At 49.4% G+C, this 19948-nt stretch overlaps 1 protein-coding gene across 1 annotated transcript in view; it reads right to left on the reverse strand.

The window, feature by feature from the left end:
- Positions 1-10039: 10039 nt before the first annotated feature.
- RHOJ (ras homolog family member J) overlaps positions 10040-19948 on the reverse strand; it is a 59980-nt gene continuing 50071 nt past the window's right edge. Inside the window, exons 2-5 of the mRNA XM_056850877.1 lie at positions 15578-15636; positions 13740-13904; positions 11052-11147; positions 10040-10187 (exon numbers count right to left, since the gene is read on the reverse strand). Of these exons, the coding sequence (XP_056706855.1) occupies positions 10041-10187; positions 11052-11147; positions 13740-13904; positions 15578-15636 (467 nt within the window). The 3' untranslated portion in view covers position 10040. The remainder of the gene's footprint in view (positions 10188-11051; positions 11148-13739; positions 13905-15577; positions 15637-19948) is intronic.

Below are 19948 nucleotides of genomic sequence, written 5' to 3' on the forward strand. Positions count from 1 at the left end.
ATGGACTGAGCAATGCCAAGCCGCCTTTCTGGCCCTCAAACGCCTCTTCACTTCGGAGCCGGTGCTACAGCACCCAGACCCAAATCAAATGTTCATTGTGCAAGTCGATGCTTCCGATGTAGCCATGGGAGGGGCTCTCCTCCAGCAAGGACCAGATGGTCTTCTTCACCCTTGCGCTTACTTTTCAAAAAAATTTGCGCACGCTCAATTAAACTGGCCCATCTGGGAGAAAGAGGCCTCAGCAGTTCATCATGCACTGACTCTATGGCGACAATTCTTGGAAGGGTCTAAAGTCCCCTTTGAGGTTTGGACCGATCACAAAAATCTAGCTGCCCTCACGGGGTCCCATAAGCTATCGGCGAAACAACAACGGTGGGCGGAGTTCTTCGCTCAGTTCCGTTTCACCCTGAAGCACGTCCCTGGGAAGCAGAACGTTCTCGCGGATGCCCTCTCCCGTTTACCACAATATCCGGTAAAACTCGAAAGACCCACCAACTCTCTGTTCACCCCTATGCAACGTGGGGCCCTACCTATGCTGGCTGTGCAAACTCGATCCCAGCAGCAGCACACCTTACCCAACTTACAAGCTCCGCCAGCCCAACCGGCTGCCCAGCCGCCACCGCAACAAACCGGAGTTCCCGCCCTTCCTACCCCTCCGACCGCCCAGCCGCCTGCAGTCTGCGCACCGCCGCACGTAAGTACTAGCCCCATAACTGTTTCTAAGATCTCCATGGCCGACGGGGGGCCCCCCTCCAAAATCCCCATCTCCGAGTCCTTTTTAACTGTCCTTCGGGACCAGTGCCTTTTAGAACGTTCCGCTCATACCCTACCTCCTGGTGTTTTGGAACAAGGAGGGTCCTGGTACAAGGACTCGAAATTGTATGTACCCAAAGCTCTCCGGAAGGACGTTTTACATTTAGCTCATGGAGCCAAAACAGCTGGGCACTTTGGGTTTCTGAAAACCCTTCACTTATTGCGCAGACAGTTCTGGTGGGGGGGAATGCGTTCCGACATTGACTCCTTCATCCGCAGCTGTCCCGTTTGTGCCGCTGCGAAACGATCGCAGGGCAAACCCCCGGGACTGCTACAACCTCTTGAAACGCCCAGCAAACCTTGGGAAGTGATTGCTATGGACTTCATGACTGATCTCCCTCTCAGTGGGGGTAAAACTGTGTTGTGGGTTGTTACTGATTTGTTTTCTAAGCAAATACATTTGATTCCATGCGCAGGGATCCCCTCTGCTCAGAAACTGGCCCGCCTCTTCGTGACGCATATCTTTCGTTTACATTCGTTTCCGCGTAAGATAATTTGTGACCGCGGAAGTGGTTTCGTTTCTAAGTTTTGGAAAGCTTTCCTCAAGTTGGTGGGAGTGGAACAAGGGTTGTCTAGTGCATACCATCCTCAAACTGATGGTCAAACTGAACGTGTCAATGCTGTACTTGAATGTTATTTACGCTGTTATGTTAACTACCACCAGGATAACTGGGTGGAACTATTACCTTTAGCAGAATATGCCTACAATAATGCCATGCATCAATCCACAGGTTTTAGCCCATTTTTTGCTGTGTATGGACAAGATTTCAGTCCCATCGCTCCTGCAGATGATGTAGAGGGGGAGGGGAACCCCGACATTGCCTCCTGGGCACACGCCCTCCGTACCACTTGGCCCTGGCTCGTTAGCAACCTCGACCGGGCCAAACGTAAATACAAAGCGCAAGCTGACAAACATCGCTCCCCCGGGGGTGATCTGCAAGTGGGTGCTTTGGTTTACCTTTCCACCAAAAATCTCCGTTCCACCCAACCGTGCCATAAGCTCAGTGCTAAATTCATTGGCCCTTTCCCCATCACCCGGGTCATAAACCCTGTCACGGTGGAACTGGCTCTCCCCAAATCCTTGAGGCGTGTGCATCCTGTTTTCCACATTAGCCTCCTCAAACCCCATGTTGCTTCTCCACAGTGGCATCCGGACCCACCTCCTGCGCAACCCATCATGGTGGGGGGGGAGGAACACTTCGAAGTCTCCAAGATCCTTGACTCCCGTGTTCACCATGGCAACCTGCAATATTTAGTCCGTTGGAAACATTTCCCCCCTGCCTATGACGAATGGGTGCGCGCTCGGGATGTCTCCGCCCCCGACCTCGTCGACGCCTTTCACATTACTTACCCGGATAGGCCAGCCCCCTTGCGAACTGGGAGGGGGCCTTGAGGGGAGCAGAATGTCAGGCTGCTATCTCGGTTTCGTTATTGCCTCTGTCTCTGCGCTGTATTGTCTGCCCCCCAAGGTCGCATACCTAGGCCTGGGAACTCAGCTCCTGGGAAACTGTATTCAGCCTATGCGTGTAATCTCCCGCCTTTCCTGCCTTATAATATCTCCCAGCTAGTGAGTCTCTCATAGCTGTCATTTTATTCGTTTGCACTGTATGCCTATTTGACCAGTAAAAGCCATCTGTTTGGACTCTATATGACTTTGTGGTGATTTCTGGTTCTGTGGGCCAAGGGCTGACACCTTGGAGACTTCTAAGCAGAGGCTAGATGGCCATCTGTCAGCAATGCTGATTCTGTGAGTTTAGGCAGATGATGAAAGGGAGAGCAGGAAAAGTTGCGTCAGCGTTTGATTCTCGTGGCCCTTTCATGCATGCCGAGGGTAGTACCGATCACCTCTTTGGGGTCAGGAAGCAATTTCCCTCCAGGCCAGATTGGCCAGAGATCCTGGAGGTTTTTTTTGGGGGGGGGCATCTTCTGGGCATGGAGTAGGGGGTCACTGGGTGGGTGTGGGGGGAAGGCAGTTATGAATTTCCTGCATTGTGCAGGGGGTTGGACTAGATGTAACCTGGTGGTCCCTTCGAACTCTATGATTCTATGATGTATAATTTTGAGACTGTCCCTGTTAGGGAACTGGTAATTTGGAGACTTCTCCTCAGATCACATGACCGTAGTTTGTTCTAGAACAAGGTTTAGAAGACCACAGTGCGAGATGTTTTAGTTGCTGTTCATGTTAACGTTGTTTTGTTTATTCAGTTCATTTATACTTCGCCTTTCTCCCCAATAGATACTCAAGGTGGCATATATCGTTCTCCTCTCCTCAGGAGTGCAAACTACAGGTTTAGAAATTTCTAGATATTTGGGGTTGAAAATTTGTGGAGGCAGAGTTTGGGGTAGGGTTGCCAGGTCTCTCTTCACCCCTTGCGGGAGACTTTTGGGGTGGAGCCTGAGGAGGGCGGGGTTTGGGGAGGGGAAGGACTTCAATGCCATACAGTCCAATGGCCAAAGTGGTCATTTTCTCCAGGTGAACTGATCTCTATTGGCTGGAGATCAGTTGTAATAGCAGGAGATCCCCAGCTAGTACCTGGAGGTTGGCAACCCTAGTTTGGAGAGGGGAGGGACCCCAGTGGATATGTCATTGAATCCACCCTCCAAAGCAGCCATTTTCTCCAGGGGAACGGTCCTCTGTCCTCTGCAGATTAGGTGTAATTCTGGGAGAAATTCAGTGCCCGCCTGGAGGATGGTAAGCCTACCTCTCCTCCAAAATATTGTCGAAGGCTTTCACGGTCAGAGTTAATTGGTTCTCGTAGGTTATACAAGACCACGTAGGTTATCCTCGTAGGTTATCCAAGACCTCGTAGGTTATCCAAGACCACGGTTACACAGCCCGGATAACCTACGAGAACCAACTACCTCTCCTCCGTTTTATCCTCATAACAAGCCTGCAAGGTAGGCTAGGTTGAGAGTGTATGATTGACCTGAGGTCAACCATCAAATGTTTGTGGGAGGGTGGGAATTCGAACCTGAGTCTCCCAGATCATCGGATACTCTTTCTAATTACTGTGCTATCCTGGCTAATGGTTTTAAGCCATTCCTCATTCTGTTGGTCTCTTTGTGGACACCAAATATCACATAGAGCTCAGTCCACCTGGAGAAAATGGCCGCTTTGGCAATTGGAATCTATGGCATTGAAGTCCCTCCCCTCCCCAAACCCCACCCTCTTCAGGCTTTGCCCCAAAAAACTCCCGTCGGTGGTGAAGAGGGACCTCACAACCCTTAGGTGGGGCCTGGAGATCTCCCAGATTTACAATGAATCTCCATACTATAAAGATCAGTTATCCATCCTCCACGTGGGCTGAGAGTTCGGAGAGAACTGTGAGTAGGCCAAGGTCACCCAGCAGGCTTCATGTGGAGGAGTGAGGAATCGAACCCGGTTCTCCAGGTTAGAGTCCGCCACTCTTAACCACTACATCACGCTGAATCTCATGCTGAGTAACTCCAGTCCAAATCGATCGACTTCAACACACTCTGAGTAACTCTGCCTCGGATTGCCCTGTTAATTCATCAAAACCTTTTAAATCCATTAGTCCAACCAATTTGTCAACTAATTGTTGCAGACCCAGTCACGGTAGGTGCGCAAGCACCAAGATCTGCTGTCTATGAGCAAAATATACACACAGGAGTGTTTCTGGCCAAGTCCCACGGTGTGCCAAGGTCTATTTTAGCTGAAACAGCAAGGCGAGTCAGGTCCTTTGCCAGATGCTACTGCAGCTTTCCTGAGCAAAGAGAAAAAATAAGACTTGTGACTGACTCTTACTGGGAGTGACATCAGTGAGTACATCGGAGAAATGCAAGGCAGCAGTCCTATCATACCCTTGACAGAACCCGTGACTGATGGGTGATGGAAAATACCAGTACGTCTTTCTGATTTTGTAAAAGCATCCTTGAAATCAGGGTCCTCCGCAAAGGTCTTGGGGGTCAGGTGGGATGGAAGAATCCACTACCAAGCCAAAGGCCACTGTGAGCACACTCATAGAATCAAAAAGTTGGAAGGGACCACCAGGGTCATCTACTCCTACCCCCTGCACAATGCAGGAAATTCACAGCTACCTTTCCACCACACACCCCCAGTGACCCCTACTCCATGCCCAGAAGGTGGCCAAGATGCCCTCCCTCTCATCATTTGCCTAAGGTCATAGAATCAGCCTTGCTGTCAGATGGCCATCTAACCTCTGCTTAAAACCCCCAGGAAAGGAGAGCTCACCACTTCCCAAGGAAGCCTGTTCCACTGAGGAACCGCTTTGACTGTTCGAAATTTCTTCCTAATGTCTAGAGGGAAACTATTTTGATTTACTTTCAACCCATGGGTTCTGTTCTTGCTGATATCCCCACACTTACAGTACATCTTTTCATAGTCTGTTTTAACATCCACATACTTCACTCACCCTTTGTGCAGGGGGGGAGATCTTTATAGTGGGCTGTAAGCGCTCATCAGACGAGATGATGACCATACCCTTTGATCGGTCCATGAAATATAAATGGTAGGCTCCAGCAGCCTCAGTTTGCCTTGGGTCTATGCAGCAAAAGGGAGAGGGCTAACCCTTCAAGCTTCACACGGGGCACTTTCACACATCCTGAATAAATGCACTTTCAGTCCCCTTTGAATGCACTTTAACAATAGTTTGCAAGTGGAGTTTCCTGTTTCACAGTAAAATCCAGCTGCAAAGGGGATTGAAAGTGCATTATTCAAGATGTGTGAAAGCGCCCTCAGTCTCAGTATTTGAAACTCGATTCCCTGCTTGTTATTGTCATTGTAAATGGGAAAATGCCTTTCTAAAGGACATCTATTTTATTTTGTATTTGTATCCCATCCTCAATCTCCAGCCAAAGGGTATTTTTCTCCTTTAAAATGCAAATCCCTCTGGAAGCCTGGTTCCCTGAAGGTATTAACCCCCCTCTCCCCTGCACACTCCCGAGGCATTTTGAGGCTGCATAAGCCCGTCATTTGCCTTTTATGGATGGAATGACACGTGACCATCTTGTCTGGGCAGCAGTTGGGGTTGAATAAGGAATTCGATTTTTCTCACAAATAAACAGACGAAGATAAAAATAAACGATATTCAGCTTCCTAGTCTTCACCGCTTTGTTATCTTCCCTTCCTTGCACCCTTCCTCTTAGTTGGAAAAACATTCACTGTGCTTGTGGGAGGCATTGCATAAGTTACTTGCACGTTGGAGGGGGAAGGAAGGTTAGAATAAGCCCTGAAGCTTTTCGTGGAGAATTTCCAGACTAGTAACCTTCAGTTTTAGCAAAAGGAAGCCTCAGTGATTTAAAAATAAAGTAACCCATTCAAATGGCTGCTCTTTTTTTATTATTTTTTATGACAGAGTGGGTAGAAAACACTTGTCAATAAGGCACCTGCAGTAGTATAAAGCGATCGGGTTGGAGTACAAAGCTAGTGGATCCTTCCTCGTCGGGTCGAGAACTGGAATGAAAGGCAGCAGTTTCCGTCTGTAACAGTGAGGACCATGTTGCATGTCATGCCTCAACATCTGGCTGGCCTCGATGGACGAAGGACGTACTTCATCCCATGGCCCTTTGCAAGGTGGTTTTGTGTGCCTTCGCTAAAACGTCGTCGCTGACTTCCCTAAGGCTAACCAGTGAGTTCCAGACAAGTAGCCTTCGGTTTAGTAAAAGAAAGCCCACAGTTGTTTAAAAATAAAGTAAGCCATTCTTCCCTAAGGCTAACCAGTGAGTTTCTGGCATATGAGTGACAAACCAGGAGACCACCTGAGCCATCCTTTTAGCCCTTCGGCTACCTGAGGTGAGCTTGCAAAAGCCCTCTGCACATAGGGGGTTACCGCATTATGTATTCCCAGCGATGTATTAAGAGTTTGAAAATGTTAAAAAAAACATCGCTTTAAAAGGGTTTTTGGATACCACGGCTAAACAATGGTTGGAAGACGTCTTCACAGCTAAAGGGGCCAAACAAAGTGCGAACGGTATTTTTTATAACATTTTCAAACTCTTAATACATCTTAATCACTCCGGTGGCCTGGCCAGGTGGAGAGTTCCAGCCGTTCGTTACCTGTCAGCACGAGCTGTCCCTACACAAGGGGTGCCTACACAAGGGGGTCCTGAAGGCCCTGCACGCCTGCCACCCGGGGATCGTGCGAATGAGGCGCTAGCCAGGAGCTACGTCTGGTGGCCAGGCATCGATCCTGCAGTTGAGGAGTGGGTCAGCCAGTGCCGACCCTGCCAGGAGCCCTGACCGGAAATGCCACAGGCCCTGACTCAACGCTGGGAATCAACCCGCACCCCCTGGTCCCGCATACATATTGATTTCGCGGGCCCCTTTCAGGGTAAGACTTTCTTGGTCGTGGTCGACTCCTACTCCAAATGGTTGGAGGTAGTCACCGTCCCATCCATGACGGCGCGCGGGGTCGTTCGGGAGCTGTGCCGCCTTTTCCCAACCCACAGCCTGCCGGACACGGTGATCTCGGACAACTGGGCACAATTCACGTCAGCCGAATTCCAGGACTTTATGGCAAGGAACTTGATTCACCACGTAACCTTGGCGCCTTTCCACCCATTCACCAACTGCCAGGCTGAGCTGATGGTCCGGACAACAAAAGAAGCCCTGCGGCGACTAACCCACGGAGACTGGGACGCAGACCTGGTGGACTTCTTACTAGCCCAGCAAGTCACCCCAAGCTCCGTGACCGGGAAGAGCCCTGCCGAGCTCATGATGGGTCGCCGGCCTAAGACGCTGCTCGACCGCCTACACCCAGACCTCGCACCCGATAAAACTGGCCGAGAGGCACCTACAGCCACCCTGAAGGTCGTTGAGCAGGAATACCCCATCTATGCCCGGAACTACGGGGCAGGTCCGGCATGGATCCCGGCCATGGTCCAGGAAGCAACTGGCCCGGTATCATACCAGGTCACCACCCCGGAAGGCCGAGTTTTGAGGCGGCACATTGACCAACTGTGCCGCTGCCCGGCCGACCTCAACCCCGCCACGGTGACTCCAGAGCTCCCCAGCATCGCGGACCCGGAGATCGCCGGAGCGGCAGGACCTGAGCTGATAGGTGAGTCACCAACAGTCTCACGGATGGAATTCCCCGAAGCTCGGGCGGCGGAAGCACCCGCCACCTCGGGCACGAGCAGCGCCGTGATCCCGGATCTACGGATGCCCCAAGCTCCAGCAACTCCTGTTCCCGCTCCCCGCCGGTTGCAACGGGCCCGAACAAGACCGGCCTATCTTGAGGACTTTGTATGCTCGAGCATTGTCGGGACTTAGGGGGGAGGGGTGTTATGTATGTGTTAGAAGGTAAGCAGGGGGAAATCCTAGGAGCTTGAGACCTGGGCAAAGGCTCCTAGCCCTGCTCGCCCCATTGGCCAAAACCGGGCCGCGCTATTGGCCCTAAGCCAGCGTGCGCCATTGAGCATAGGGAGGTTGTTCCCCCCTATCACAGATCAGGGGGGGAGCGGCCACAGGCGGCCAGGGGGGCATATAAGCAGGACCATTCCCAATGTATCCCCAGTTCTGTTCTACCCTACAATAAACGTTGGTTGCATTGAACTCCGTCTCCGACCTCTTGAATCCTGCCCACGCAGACTTAACAGTCAGGATGAATCTCTTGATCAAGGCCTTGATACAAAAATAAGAGAATGTAAGGAGGAAGAAGAAGAATTTGGCTGTTTGAATAATTGGAAAAATTTCGGGTTTATTAAACCCAAACCTGAAAATACACGGATCACAGCTGAGTGCTGGGCGCCATGGAGCCCGGCGTTCAGTTCTACGCCGCTGGGGTGTAAAGATCCCCGCTGCTTGCCAACTCTCCGGCAGGCAGCACAAATCTGATCCCCTTGGGCCTCGGCGAAGTTTGTGGACTTTGCAGAGGCCAGGCGCTGGCGATCTGACTCAGCCAGCAGGTAAGTAAGGGGGGAAGGGAAGAGGGGAAGGATGGGGGGGGGAAATAATGGCGGGGAGGGAAGAGAGAAGGGGAGGGAGGGGAAAAATGGTAGCAGGGCCAAAGCAGCTCCAAATAATGCTGGAAAATTTGGCATTATTTGGGATCCACTTTTTTTGCTCCCTTTTATTGCCGCCATTTTTAAACCGGTAACCCAACCCTCCTGGAAAATAGCGAAAAGGTATTTTTTGGGATTTCCCCCGGTTCGGCTTTAGCCAAATGCATACCCTTATTGGCAACCCTAGTGTGCAGGCAGTGTGCGTGACTGTGACTCGAGGTGATAGGAACGCTTGTAAATGGGTAGAGAAAAGAAGCACAGCCAGGTGGGTTGGCAAGAAGAGTGGCCGAGTAGTGGGCAGAGGGGAGGCCATGGCCCCTCAAAACCTGGCACCAGCCCAGCATCCCAGATAATTTTACAGAACTGGTTTTGATAGCATTTGACTCAGGTGATGATTCCACACGTCCCAGCATCAATACAAATAACATTGCGTGGCTTCTGTTTGGATTTTGCTGACTACACAAAAAGAAGACGAGTTCTGATTCTGCTATTCTGATTCTGCTATTCTGATTCTGTGTTAAACAAATCATTTGAAAATGGAGATCCTCTGAAGTCAAACAATTCTCCTACGTTTCACCTGGATCTTAACATTGTCAGCTCCAAAAGGAACATGTGCTAGTTGCATTCACATTCAGGACTTATTGCATGCTTTTGCTGGTGCGGACGGGTTCCATTTTTCCCGAAGGCCGCAAATAAGAAACCCAGTGTCTCTTGGTTATGTCATAGGATCTTTGAATTGTTTTCCTTCCATTGTATCATGTCACAGGCTAGGGTTGCCAGGCCCCTCTTCGACACTGGTGGGAGGTTTTGGGGGTGCAGCCTGAGGAGGGCTGGGTTTGGGGAGGGGAGGGACTTCAATGCCCTAGAGTCCAATTGCCAAAGCGGCTATTTTCTCCAGGTGAACTGATCTCTATCAGCTGGAGATCAGTTGTAATAGCAGGAGATCTCCAGCTAGTACCTGGAGGTTGGCAAACCTATCTCAGGTGCATCTAGGTAAAAAAAGAAGAAGCTTTTTCTGTATCGGCTGCCTTGAGCAGGGGAAACTATGGTGTTAATGGGCTTGGCAGCCTTGTAAATACAGCTCTGCAGTGGTTAGAAAAGCAAATAGATGTGAGAAGACTGAAGAGGCTGCAGGACTGAGGAGTCGCAGACTGGGAGAGGCCTCCAGAGGTCAAGTCCCTCATGGCCCTGGGAATGCTTTGGTTGGATGCTAGCATGGGCGGGGCCTTCGTTTCCAGGCAGTATCATAGGACCCTACAGGAGCTGCAGCATTCGGCACAGTGTGGCTTCTTTTTCTTGGGGCTGAAGATCGTGAGGATCGCTTCATCAAAGACAGCCTTCAGGCCCTTCTGCGTCAAAGCTGAACACTCCAAGTAGCACTGGGCCCCGATCTTGAAAGAGAGGGAGAAAACCAGGCATTAATGGGGCTGAGCACTGTACAACATTTCTATGTTTAGTTCTCTGGGTTGGAAAATACCTGGGGACTTTGGAGGTGAAGCCTGGGGAGGGCGGGGTTTGGGCAGGGTATAATGCTATAGAGTTAGGGATGCCAGACTTCAGGTGGGATCTGGGTAGGGTTGCCAGCTCCAGGTTGGGAAATACCTGGAGATTTTGGGGGTGGATCTCAGAGTGCACCGTCATTCCACTCTGGGGGCTGTCATTTCAGTCCCAGAGCGCAGATTCTGTTCCCTGGAACCATTATTCCACTCTGGGGGCTGTCAATCCAGTGCCGGAGTAGTCTGTCCGGGCCAAATGACCTTAATGGAAAACCCATTCTGCATTTTCTTTGCAACTGTTTTTGTGCTGTAATGTATTTCAATAGAGCCCATGCAAGTGCAGCTAAGTTGGTTCCTGATTATGCAAACACTCTCTTCCTCCCCGCCCCGCACTTTGGCTGGATGAGGAGGGGGAAACCTGGATTGCCTTATGCACACAAGTAGCTGCAATTTGAACCAAGTTGATCTCAGAGCAGACTTTAAATCCGTGGCAAAACAGCATTGGGAAAACCCGAGAAAAGTGTGGAGTGGGCGTGAGGTCAACTACGAGAGATAGAAAACTCATGCATAACTCCAAGGAACAACCTAGTCAGTCCAGTGGTGAATGTGAGTCAAAGTACCCATGCATAAAGGACCTAGCTCAACATGCAAGAATACTTTGCATTTTCTGTTCTGATCCAGATAATGGCAGGTAAGCAGGTTTCTGTGTATGTAATGATGGTAATTAAAAAGGAAGAGATAGGAAGAAAACCACTATACCTCTTTTGCCAGTTTGATGCCATGTTCGTAAGTCAGGGGTTTCTCCTTCATGTAGAATAATCGGGTCAAGGTTTTGGGATCGTCTCGTAGGTCAATCTAAAAAGTTAACAGATATACAAATCTCTGGTCACAATATCTGAGCAGGAAACTTTGGGATTTATTTCAAACTTCTCATCCCTGCAGTTTCAACCCCATCAAATTTTTGTTCTCATTTCATTTCTCCTTCATGTGAATTATCCCACGGTTCCTTATTTCTGCACTATTCTTTTTCCTCGTGCTGAATTTTTCCTACAAAATTGATTTTTCAATGTGATTTGTGCATCCATATATTATGTAAAATAAGTCATGATGGGTAGCTGTGTTTGTCTGTAGAAGTAGAAAAGAGCAAGAGTCCAGTAGCACCTTAAAGACTAACAAAATTTCTGGCAGGGTATGAGCTTTCGTGAGTCACAGGTCACTTCTTCAGATAACTGGTATCTGAAGAAGTGAGTTGTGACTCACGAAAGCTCATACCCTGCCAGAAATTTTGTTAAGTCTTTAAGGTGCTATTGGACTCTTGCTCTTTCCTAGGTATTATGGGTCATGCATATAAATGATGCAGTTTATTCATATAAACACCATATAACTTGTGCATTAAAGCATTCCTCAATGCTCCACACTATGTTGACTCTCTTCCTGTTGTGGTGCTGTTAGTCAGAGAAGCACTCCCCCCCAGAAGTTGGCAACAATCCTAATTCGACACACTTGTGTTCACCCATGTTTCCAATATTTGTATTCTTTGTTTAAAGGATTACCATGGCTACCTTTATTTCATTATTATCAAGTCTGATTTCCCCACATCCCTTCGACCAATCTTTGTTTTGACATATTCCCCTCAAAAACATAGCTACAAATAAAAAAAAACAAAATGACAAATTGGATAAAAGTTCAGAGTGAATGTCAATTAAAAATAGATTGCACTGAGTCAGACCCTCAGTCCATCAAGGTTAGTCTTGTCTACACTGACTGGCAGCAGCTCGCCAGGGTCTCAGGGCGAGGTCTTTCACGTCATCTACTACCGGATCTTTTTAACGGGCGATGTCGGGGATTGAACCTGGGACCTTCTGCATGCCAAGCAGACGCTCCACCACCGAGCCACAGCCCTCAAACAGGCTCTTTGCAGCTCGTTCGTATGGTGGTATTAGAATCTGGCCATAAGATTATGTGTTAATTCCAACACCCCTATGAAGGAACCTATTGTCTGAACCAACTCTGCAGAGGGTTGGGGACCCCTTGTATACAAAAGGGAGGACAGGACCAGGGAGGGGAAGCAGCAGTGCGGAGTGGATCATGAGGGGAATCTCTTGCCTCGTCCCCAGGCAAAGAGTTGTCTTTCCAAAGAGGGAGAATAAGGTTGCCAGGTGTCCCCCCCACCCGGCCACTGGCGGAGGATGGGGGCCCATGGTGTTGCTAGCTCCAGGTTGGGAAACTCCTGGAGATTTGGGGGTGGAGTCTGGGGAGGAGAGGGACTTCAGAGCCAGCACGGCATAATCTTTAAGAACAGCAGACTCTAATCTGGAGAACCGGGTCCAATACAGACCTCTTGTGAGGCAGGCGGGGCTGAGAGAGTTCTGAGACAACTGTGATTAGTAGGGTCCCTCTTTGCCACCAGCGGGAGGTTTGTGGGGCTGAGGCTGAGGAGGGCAGGGTTCGGGGCGGGACTTCAGTGCCTTAGAGTCCAATTGCCAAAGTGGTCATTTTCTCCAGGTGAACTGATCTCTATTGGATGGAGATCAGTTGTAATAGCAGGAGATCTCCAGCTAGTACCTGGAGGTTAGCAACCCTAGTGACTAGCCCAAGGTCACCCAGCAGGCTTCGTGTGGAGAAGTGGGGAATCAAACACCAGATTAGAGTCCGCCGCTCTTAACCACTACACCATGCCGGCTCTCACGGGCAAATTTTGGCAGAAACTGCCTGCTTAAGATCTATCTGGGGTTCTTTCTACCTCCTGCACCTGGGAGCTGAGGCTGTCGGAGGAGCAGTATTGGTTATTGTCTTGAGCTTTTTCCAGATGGAGCATCTCACCTTGCCTGAAGCCGTATCTCGCACCTGACCTGTTTTCTGAGTGTGCTTTGGGGTCGTGGCCCGGAGCCTGTTGGAGAGCGTCTTTCGGACTGCGTTGGTGAGATATTTGTTCTGAGCTTCTGAATGGGGGTTGTCTGCTGCTGCTCCTTAAGCTGTTTTTCCTACCACTTCCTCTTCCTCTAAAACCTCTGCCTGTACAAGGGCCTGCTGAAAAACCCTAATCTTGGGCAAATGGACATTTTAGAGCAGGGGTGTCAAACATACGGCCCGCGGGCCGAATCCGGCCCCTTGAGAGCTCGTATCTGGCCTGCAAGCCAGCGGAGGCAGCCACCCCATGTCCCGATCAGGGCTGGAGAGTGCGCTGTGGGTTCGCCAGCTGAGGCAGCCACGCCTCCATCCCGATCTGGGCTGGCGAGGCATGGCCCGGCCTGACCAAGTGACATTTATGTCCTATCCGGTCCTCGTAACAAATGAGTTCAACACCCCTGTTTTAGAGTAAGAGCACTATCTAGCGTGCATGCATAGGAGCCAAGGCCCTGTTGTTAAAGGCAGACTAGGGGGCTGTGTTCTGCAAACTCCTGCGGTCCCCGGTGGCTTGTCTACTGCCCCCTTTCTGCCATTCACCTGCGTTCCTATCAGGACGTAAGGCACATGCGGCATGCAGACTTTCAGTTCCGGCACCCATTCTTCCTGGACGTTGTGGTACGAGGCGGAGTTTACAACAGAGAAGCAGATTAAGAACACGTCCGTGTTGGCGTAGGAGAGGGGTCGTAGCTGATTGTAGTCCTCCTGCCAAGTAAGGGAAAGAATACAAGTTAGGGCATCGCGACAGCAGTGAAATATGAAGAAAACTGAAGTCATTGATTTTCTCCGAAATAGGGAAGGGGGGCATTGATTCCTAAGGGTCTGATCCAGCATGGCTTTTCTTATGTAAGTTCCCTTTCTCTTTCCTCCTTTCCACGTCTCTTTATTGCCAAGGAGATCTCTTAGCACAACCACAAGATGGCAGCAGATATTTGGATTATTGGAACCCCTTTGGCAGTCCTCCCTCCCTCAAATATCCAAGACTTTCCTGGTCTGAAAGGTGAAGCTCAGGGCACTGTTAAGAATTTATATTTAGAAATATAAAGCAGTAATTAAGTACGATAAGGAATATAATACTTTTTATCTGTTTTGCTTCATAACTCGTTTTAAAACGCTGTTTAATATAAATATTGCGTTTATTAAGTACCAAACAAAGTATCTTCTGGTTTATGATAAAAATATTAGGATAGATCACGATGGGTAGCCGTGTTAGTCTGTCAATAGTAGTAGAAAAGAGCAAGAGTCCAGCAGCACCTTAAAGACTAACAAAATTTCTGGCAGGGTATCTGAAGAAGTGAGCTGTGGCTCACGAAAGCTCATACCCTGCCAGAAATTTTGTTAGACTTTAAGATGCTACTTGACTTTTGCTCTTTTCTACTAATATTAGGATAATTATTGTTTAATGGTTATTATTACTTTATTATATATTGCTTATAATTTCCATTGTCCTTTATTACATATTGCTCGTTATATCATCGTTATATTTTTTCTTTTTGCTTTGGTGTAATTAGTTTAATTGTAAATGCGGTCGTGATATGGCTTTGTTTCTTCTTTCTTTCACGTTTTGTTTATATTAAAAAAAATTAAAAATCTTAAAAAGAAAGAATGTCAGGACCAATGTGGAAATGTGGACTACGAAGTCAACATATTACTTTGAGGCAGCCCCTTGGATTTGTGTGATGCTTGTGTATGCTAGGGGTACACATCCTTGCGAAAACACACGTGAGCACAGTTGCCAGGTCCCTCTTCGCCACCGAGGGAGGTTTTGGGGGCAGATCCTGAGGAGGGCAGGGTTTGGGGAGGGGAGGGACTTCAACGCCATAGAGTCCAATTGCCAAAGCAGCCATTTTCTCCAGGGGAACTGATCTCTATTGGCTGGAGATCAGTTGTAATAGTGAGAGATCTCCAGCTACTACCTGGAGGTTGACAACCCTAGAGCACAAGAAACTGCCATAGTGAGAAAAGGTAAAGGTAAAGGTCCCCTGTGCAAGCACCGGGTCATTCCTGACCCATGGGGTGATGTCACATTCCTGACACATGGGCCGACATTTCCTAGGCAGACTTTGTTTATGGCCTTCCCCAGTCATCTTCCCTTTACCCCCAGCAAGCTGGGTCCTCATTTTACCGACCTCGGAAGGATGTCAGGCTGAGTCAACCTTGAGCCAGCTACCTGAAACTAACTTCCGTTGAGATCGAACTCAGGTCGTGAGCAGAGCTTGGACTGCAGTACTGCAGCTGACCACTCTGCTCCACGGGACTCCTAGTGAGAAAAGGAACGGGACTTAATTTTGAAGGCCAGAGACTAAACGGTGGTATGCAAAACGGTCCCAAGGGCCACCAAGCAAAGGTTAAATACGAATCAGTTGAAAATATATTACCTGCCCAGCAGTGTCGTACAGTCCCAGCAAGTGTTGCTTGCCTCCGACCGTCACAGTTACTGTAAAAAGAAAATCGGAAAAGGCGTAAGGAAGGGGAGGGGGAGAACAGAAGAATATATACAGTGACACCTTGGATGTCTCTCCCTTCTCCTCCCACTCCCACGCTGCCATTATTACTGCAAGAACTGGTGATGTTGGAGCCACAGGAGGACATGGAATCATAGAAACGTAGTTAGAAGGGATCCCCAGGGTCGTCTAGTCCAACCCCTGCACAATGCAGGAAATTCACAACTACCCCCCTCCCACACACAGACCCAGTTACTCCTGCTCCATGCCCCGGAGATGGCAAATAATGCTCCAAGATCCCTGGCCAATCTGGCCTGGAGGAGAATTGCTTCCTGACACTGAAGTGGCAATCGGTATGACCCTGCACATGTAAGAAAGGGTCACGAGAGCCAAGCACTGACGCAACCCTTCCTGCCCTCCCATTCATGATCTGCCTAAGTTCTCAGAACCAACAGTGCTGCCAGATGGCCCATCTAGTTTCAAAACCTCCGAAGAAGGAGAGCCCACCACCTCCCGAGGACATGTTTTGGACCAAATTTGACATCAGTTTTTGCCTTTGTAAACTGCTGCAAGACCAGTTATTGCCGTCTCTTGGCTGCACTGTGAGGTAGGTGAGGTTGAGAGAGACCGAGGAAGTGACTGGCCCAAGACCAGTCATTAGGATTCATGGCCAAGTGGAGGAACTGAACATACATCTCATCTAGGCTTACCAGGTCCTGTCGGTCGATCGGCGGGAGGTTTTCTGGGGCGCGCGGTGTGGGCGAGTGCCTGGCTCAATGTGCCCATGCGCCTACACGCCTACATCACTTCCGGTTTACTCGGAAGTGATGGGGATGCTCTCTCAATCTTGGCCGAAGCTCTATGGAAACCATAGAGTTTCGGCTGAATTTGCCGCTTCAGGGTAAAGCCTGAATTGATGTAGGCGCGTCACACGTGTGTGCATGCACGGGGTGCCCACCAGTGTTATTTGGGAATACCCCCAGACACTTTGACTGCTGGAATATACCCAGACAATTGAATTATTGAGGATTATTGGAATATATGTCCTTTGGGTGGCTGAAGAAGATTGGAAACAGGCAAAAGTAACGGGCATCCTGTTCTACCCTTAATCAACAAGGACATTCAAAGAGAAATTATCTCTACACCAAAGAAGACAACAAGGCAACTAATTAAGGACTTTGCTGTTGAAAAGTTATTCTTTATTTAAGTTATTGTATAAGAGAAGAACTTAGGCACTCTGTTGCATCTTAATTTTATTTTCCAAAAGGCATTACAACTATTACATTATGAATCAATAATGTAATATTAATGCTATATGAGTTATAATATATGAAGTAAATATATTCTTATCAACTATAACAAGCCTACAACTGTGTTATTTGAATACCACCTGGAGGCTGGCAACCCTATTACTGGGCCGGAGAACAGGCCCTGTAGTGTTTTAACAATATTACCCCATACATGTCCTTGGCTCTTTACAGGATTACATAAAAGCTCTCCCTGCCTAATTAGATATATCCTTAGAGAAAGTCTGACATTTAAAGATAGAGAGCAAAGGGTGGGGTGATGCAGGGGTCTACGTGGTTGGCTCCGGTGCTAATGAATTAAAGGGAGGGCAGTTACGTCTGCTTAGGGCTAGCTGTTGACTTTTTCATCCTTTCATGACAGTTCTCTTCCATGGAGAGGGCCACCCCCTCCCCATGCCCCAAACGGAGACAACCTCCAGTCCCCATAGCCGATCCTTTGTTATTCTGCAGATGCTGAGTTGAACTTCCCAGATGGCTGGTTGTGTCTGGGCGTCTGGAGATCTAAGGCAGCTCATCAGGCTCAGGAAGGGAACCCCAGAGGGCGCATCCTTGCCTTGAGACCCCCAGAAGCCGCTGCCCAGATCTTCCCTGCTGTGAGTGTTTGGGTTATGTCTGGCTTTCATACACCCTGCATTCATTCCCCCCTTCCTCCTTCTTTATTCCTTCCAAATGGCGGCTCTTTGTAAAGTCTCGGGTCTTGCGTCAGAAGCTGCTGTCTTGGCGAGATTCTGGAAATGCTGGAGGTTTACTTGGGATCAAGCAAGACGGCCGTCGGGTCTGTTTATGTCTTTTGTCTCTCATTCTTTAATTTTTTATTTGTTTTATTGAGTTGTGTCTTTTCTCCTAGGGCCCAGATAAAAGGAGTTTCAGGAAGTGCTGTCCAGTATTGGGCCTGCTTAATTTTATCAGTGGATACTTACACGGATTTATATTACCTTATTCCATTAACTCAGGGGTCCCCAACACGATGCCCTTAGGGACTATGGCCCCAGGCAACAGCTTACCTGGTGCTGGGGTTGCCAACTCTGGGTTGGGAAATTCCTGGAGATTTGGGGAGGACCTGGGGAGGGTGGGGTTTTAGGAGGGGATGGAGCTCAGCAGAGGCTGGAAGCTGGAACTGACCCCCGAGCTAATGAAAAACCCTTAATTAATTTATGACTCCAAGATAGGGTTGCCAACCTCCAGGTGGTGGCTGGAGATCTCCCGCTATTACAGCTGATCTCCAGGCAATAGAGGTTAGTTCACCTGGAGAAAATGGCTGCTTTGGAAGGTGGACTCTATGGCATTATATCCTATTGAAGTCCCTCTCCTCCTCATATTCTGCCCTCCTAAGGCTCCATCCCCCAAATCTCCAGGTATTTCCCAACCTGAAGCTGGCATCCTTAGTTGGGAGGGACCATACAGGTCATCTAGTCCATCCCCTGCTCAATGCAGGATCAGTTGTAATCCCAGGAGATCTCCAGCCTGGAGTAGGGTTGCCAGCTCCAGGTTGGGAAATACCTGGAGATTTTAGGGCAGAGCCTGAGGAGGGTGGGGTTTGGGAAGGGGAGGGACTTCAATGCCAGAGAGTCCAATTGCCAAAGCAGCCATTTTCTCCAGGTGAACCTACCTCTGTCGCCTGGAGATCAGTTGTAATAGCGGGAGATCTCCAGCCACCACCTGGACGTTGGCAACCCTAACCTGGAGGTTGGCAAACCCTACTCTGCATACCAGTTCCAGGGGCAACATCGGGTGAAAGCCTCGGCCTCGATGCCTTTTGTTGGCCCTTCGGAGTAACTGTTTGACTAGTGTGTGAGACAAGATGCTGGACTAGATGAACCACAGCTCTGCTCCAGCAGGGCTTTTCTTATTGTCTTATGTTCCGCACGCAGAGGCAGTAAGCCTCTGTGCTAGGAGGCAACATCAGGGGAAGGCTTTGGCCTCTAGGTCCTCTTGTTGGCCCTCCAGAGGAACTGGTTGCCCCCTGCGTGAGACAGGATGCTGGACTAGATGGACCACTGGTCTGACCCAGCAGGGCTCTTCTGATGTTCTAATGAAGGCCTTGGCCTCTGTGCCCTGTGGCGGGCCCTCCAGGGGAACTGGTTGGCCCCTGCGTGAGACGGGATGCTGGACTAGATGGGCCACTGGTCTGATCCAGTGGGGCTCTTCTTGTATGGGTGTCTCGCTCCATAATGCAGCCTCTGCATGGTTGGACAGAAATCAGGCTGCATAGCTTATTGGACTCAGAGTAAGGACTAGGGTTGCCAGCCTCCAGGTAGTAGCTGGAGATCTCCTGCTGTTTCAACTGATCTCCAGCCGATAGAGATCAGTTCCCCTGGAGAAAATGGCCGCTTTGGCAATTGGCCTCTATGGCATTGAAGTCCCTCCCCTCCCCAAAACCCTCCCCGAGCTCCGCCCCCAAAACCTCCTGCCAGTGGCGAAGAGGGACCTGGTAACCCTAGTAAGGACTGAAACCGCAGGTGTGGTGGAGAAGTAGAGGGAGAGGCAGCCTGCGAGCAGGCTGATGTAACAACAAGGCAACACAAGGAAGGGATTGATCGGCCCTGTCACCTCCTCAAAAATGGCTTCCTGGTAAATCTAGTTGCTGACAACGGATCTACACTATTTATTAAATCAATGGCCAATACCAGCCAGTCCCAATAAAGATACACAAAGCCCTGCGAGAGACAGCTAATGAACAACCCTGCCCGAGGGGAAAGATTCTGTCTAACTCTTATCGGCTGGAGGTTGACAGGCTGGTAATAGGAATTCAATGCACAACAAATCTGTTCTTTAAACAGGGAAGGAAAGCGTAGTCAGGAAGATAAATAGGACAACAGCCCTCTCACAGCCTCCTGAGCGAGGCAGGAGCCAAATCTCGATTTGTTAAATGCTCGGGATGTTGCTGCTGATTGACAAGAGTTAGATTTGGGTTCCCACGTCTGTCGCAGAATGCTGTCTTTGACTGGGTTTGAAGAGCCGTTTCATCACTTCGGCAGGCAGCTGCTTATGGAGTCCT

This window comes from Euleptes europaea, chromosome 6 (genome assembly GCF_029931775.1).
Source record: "Euleptes europaea isolate rEulEur1 chromosome 6, rEulEur1.hap1, whole genome shotgun sequence".
Classification (NCBI taxonomy): Eukaryota; Metazoa; Chordata; class Lepidosauria; order Squamata; family Sphaerodactylidae; genus Euleptes; species Euleptes europaea.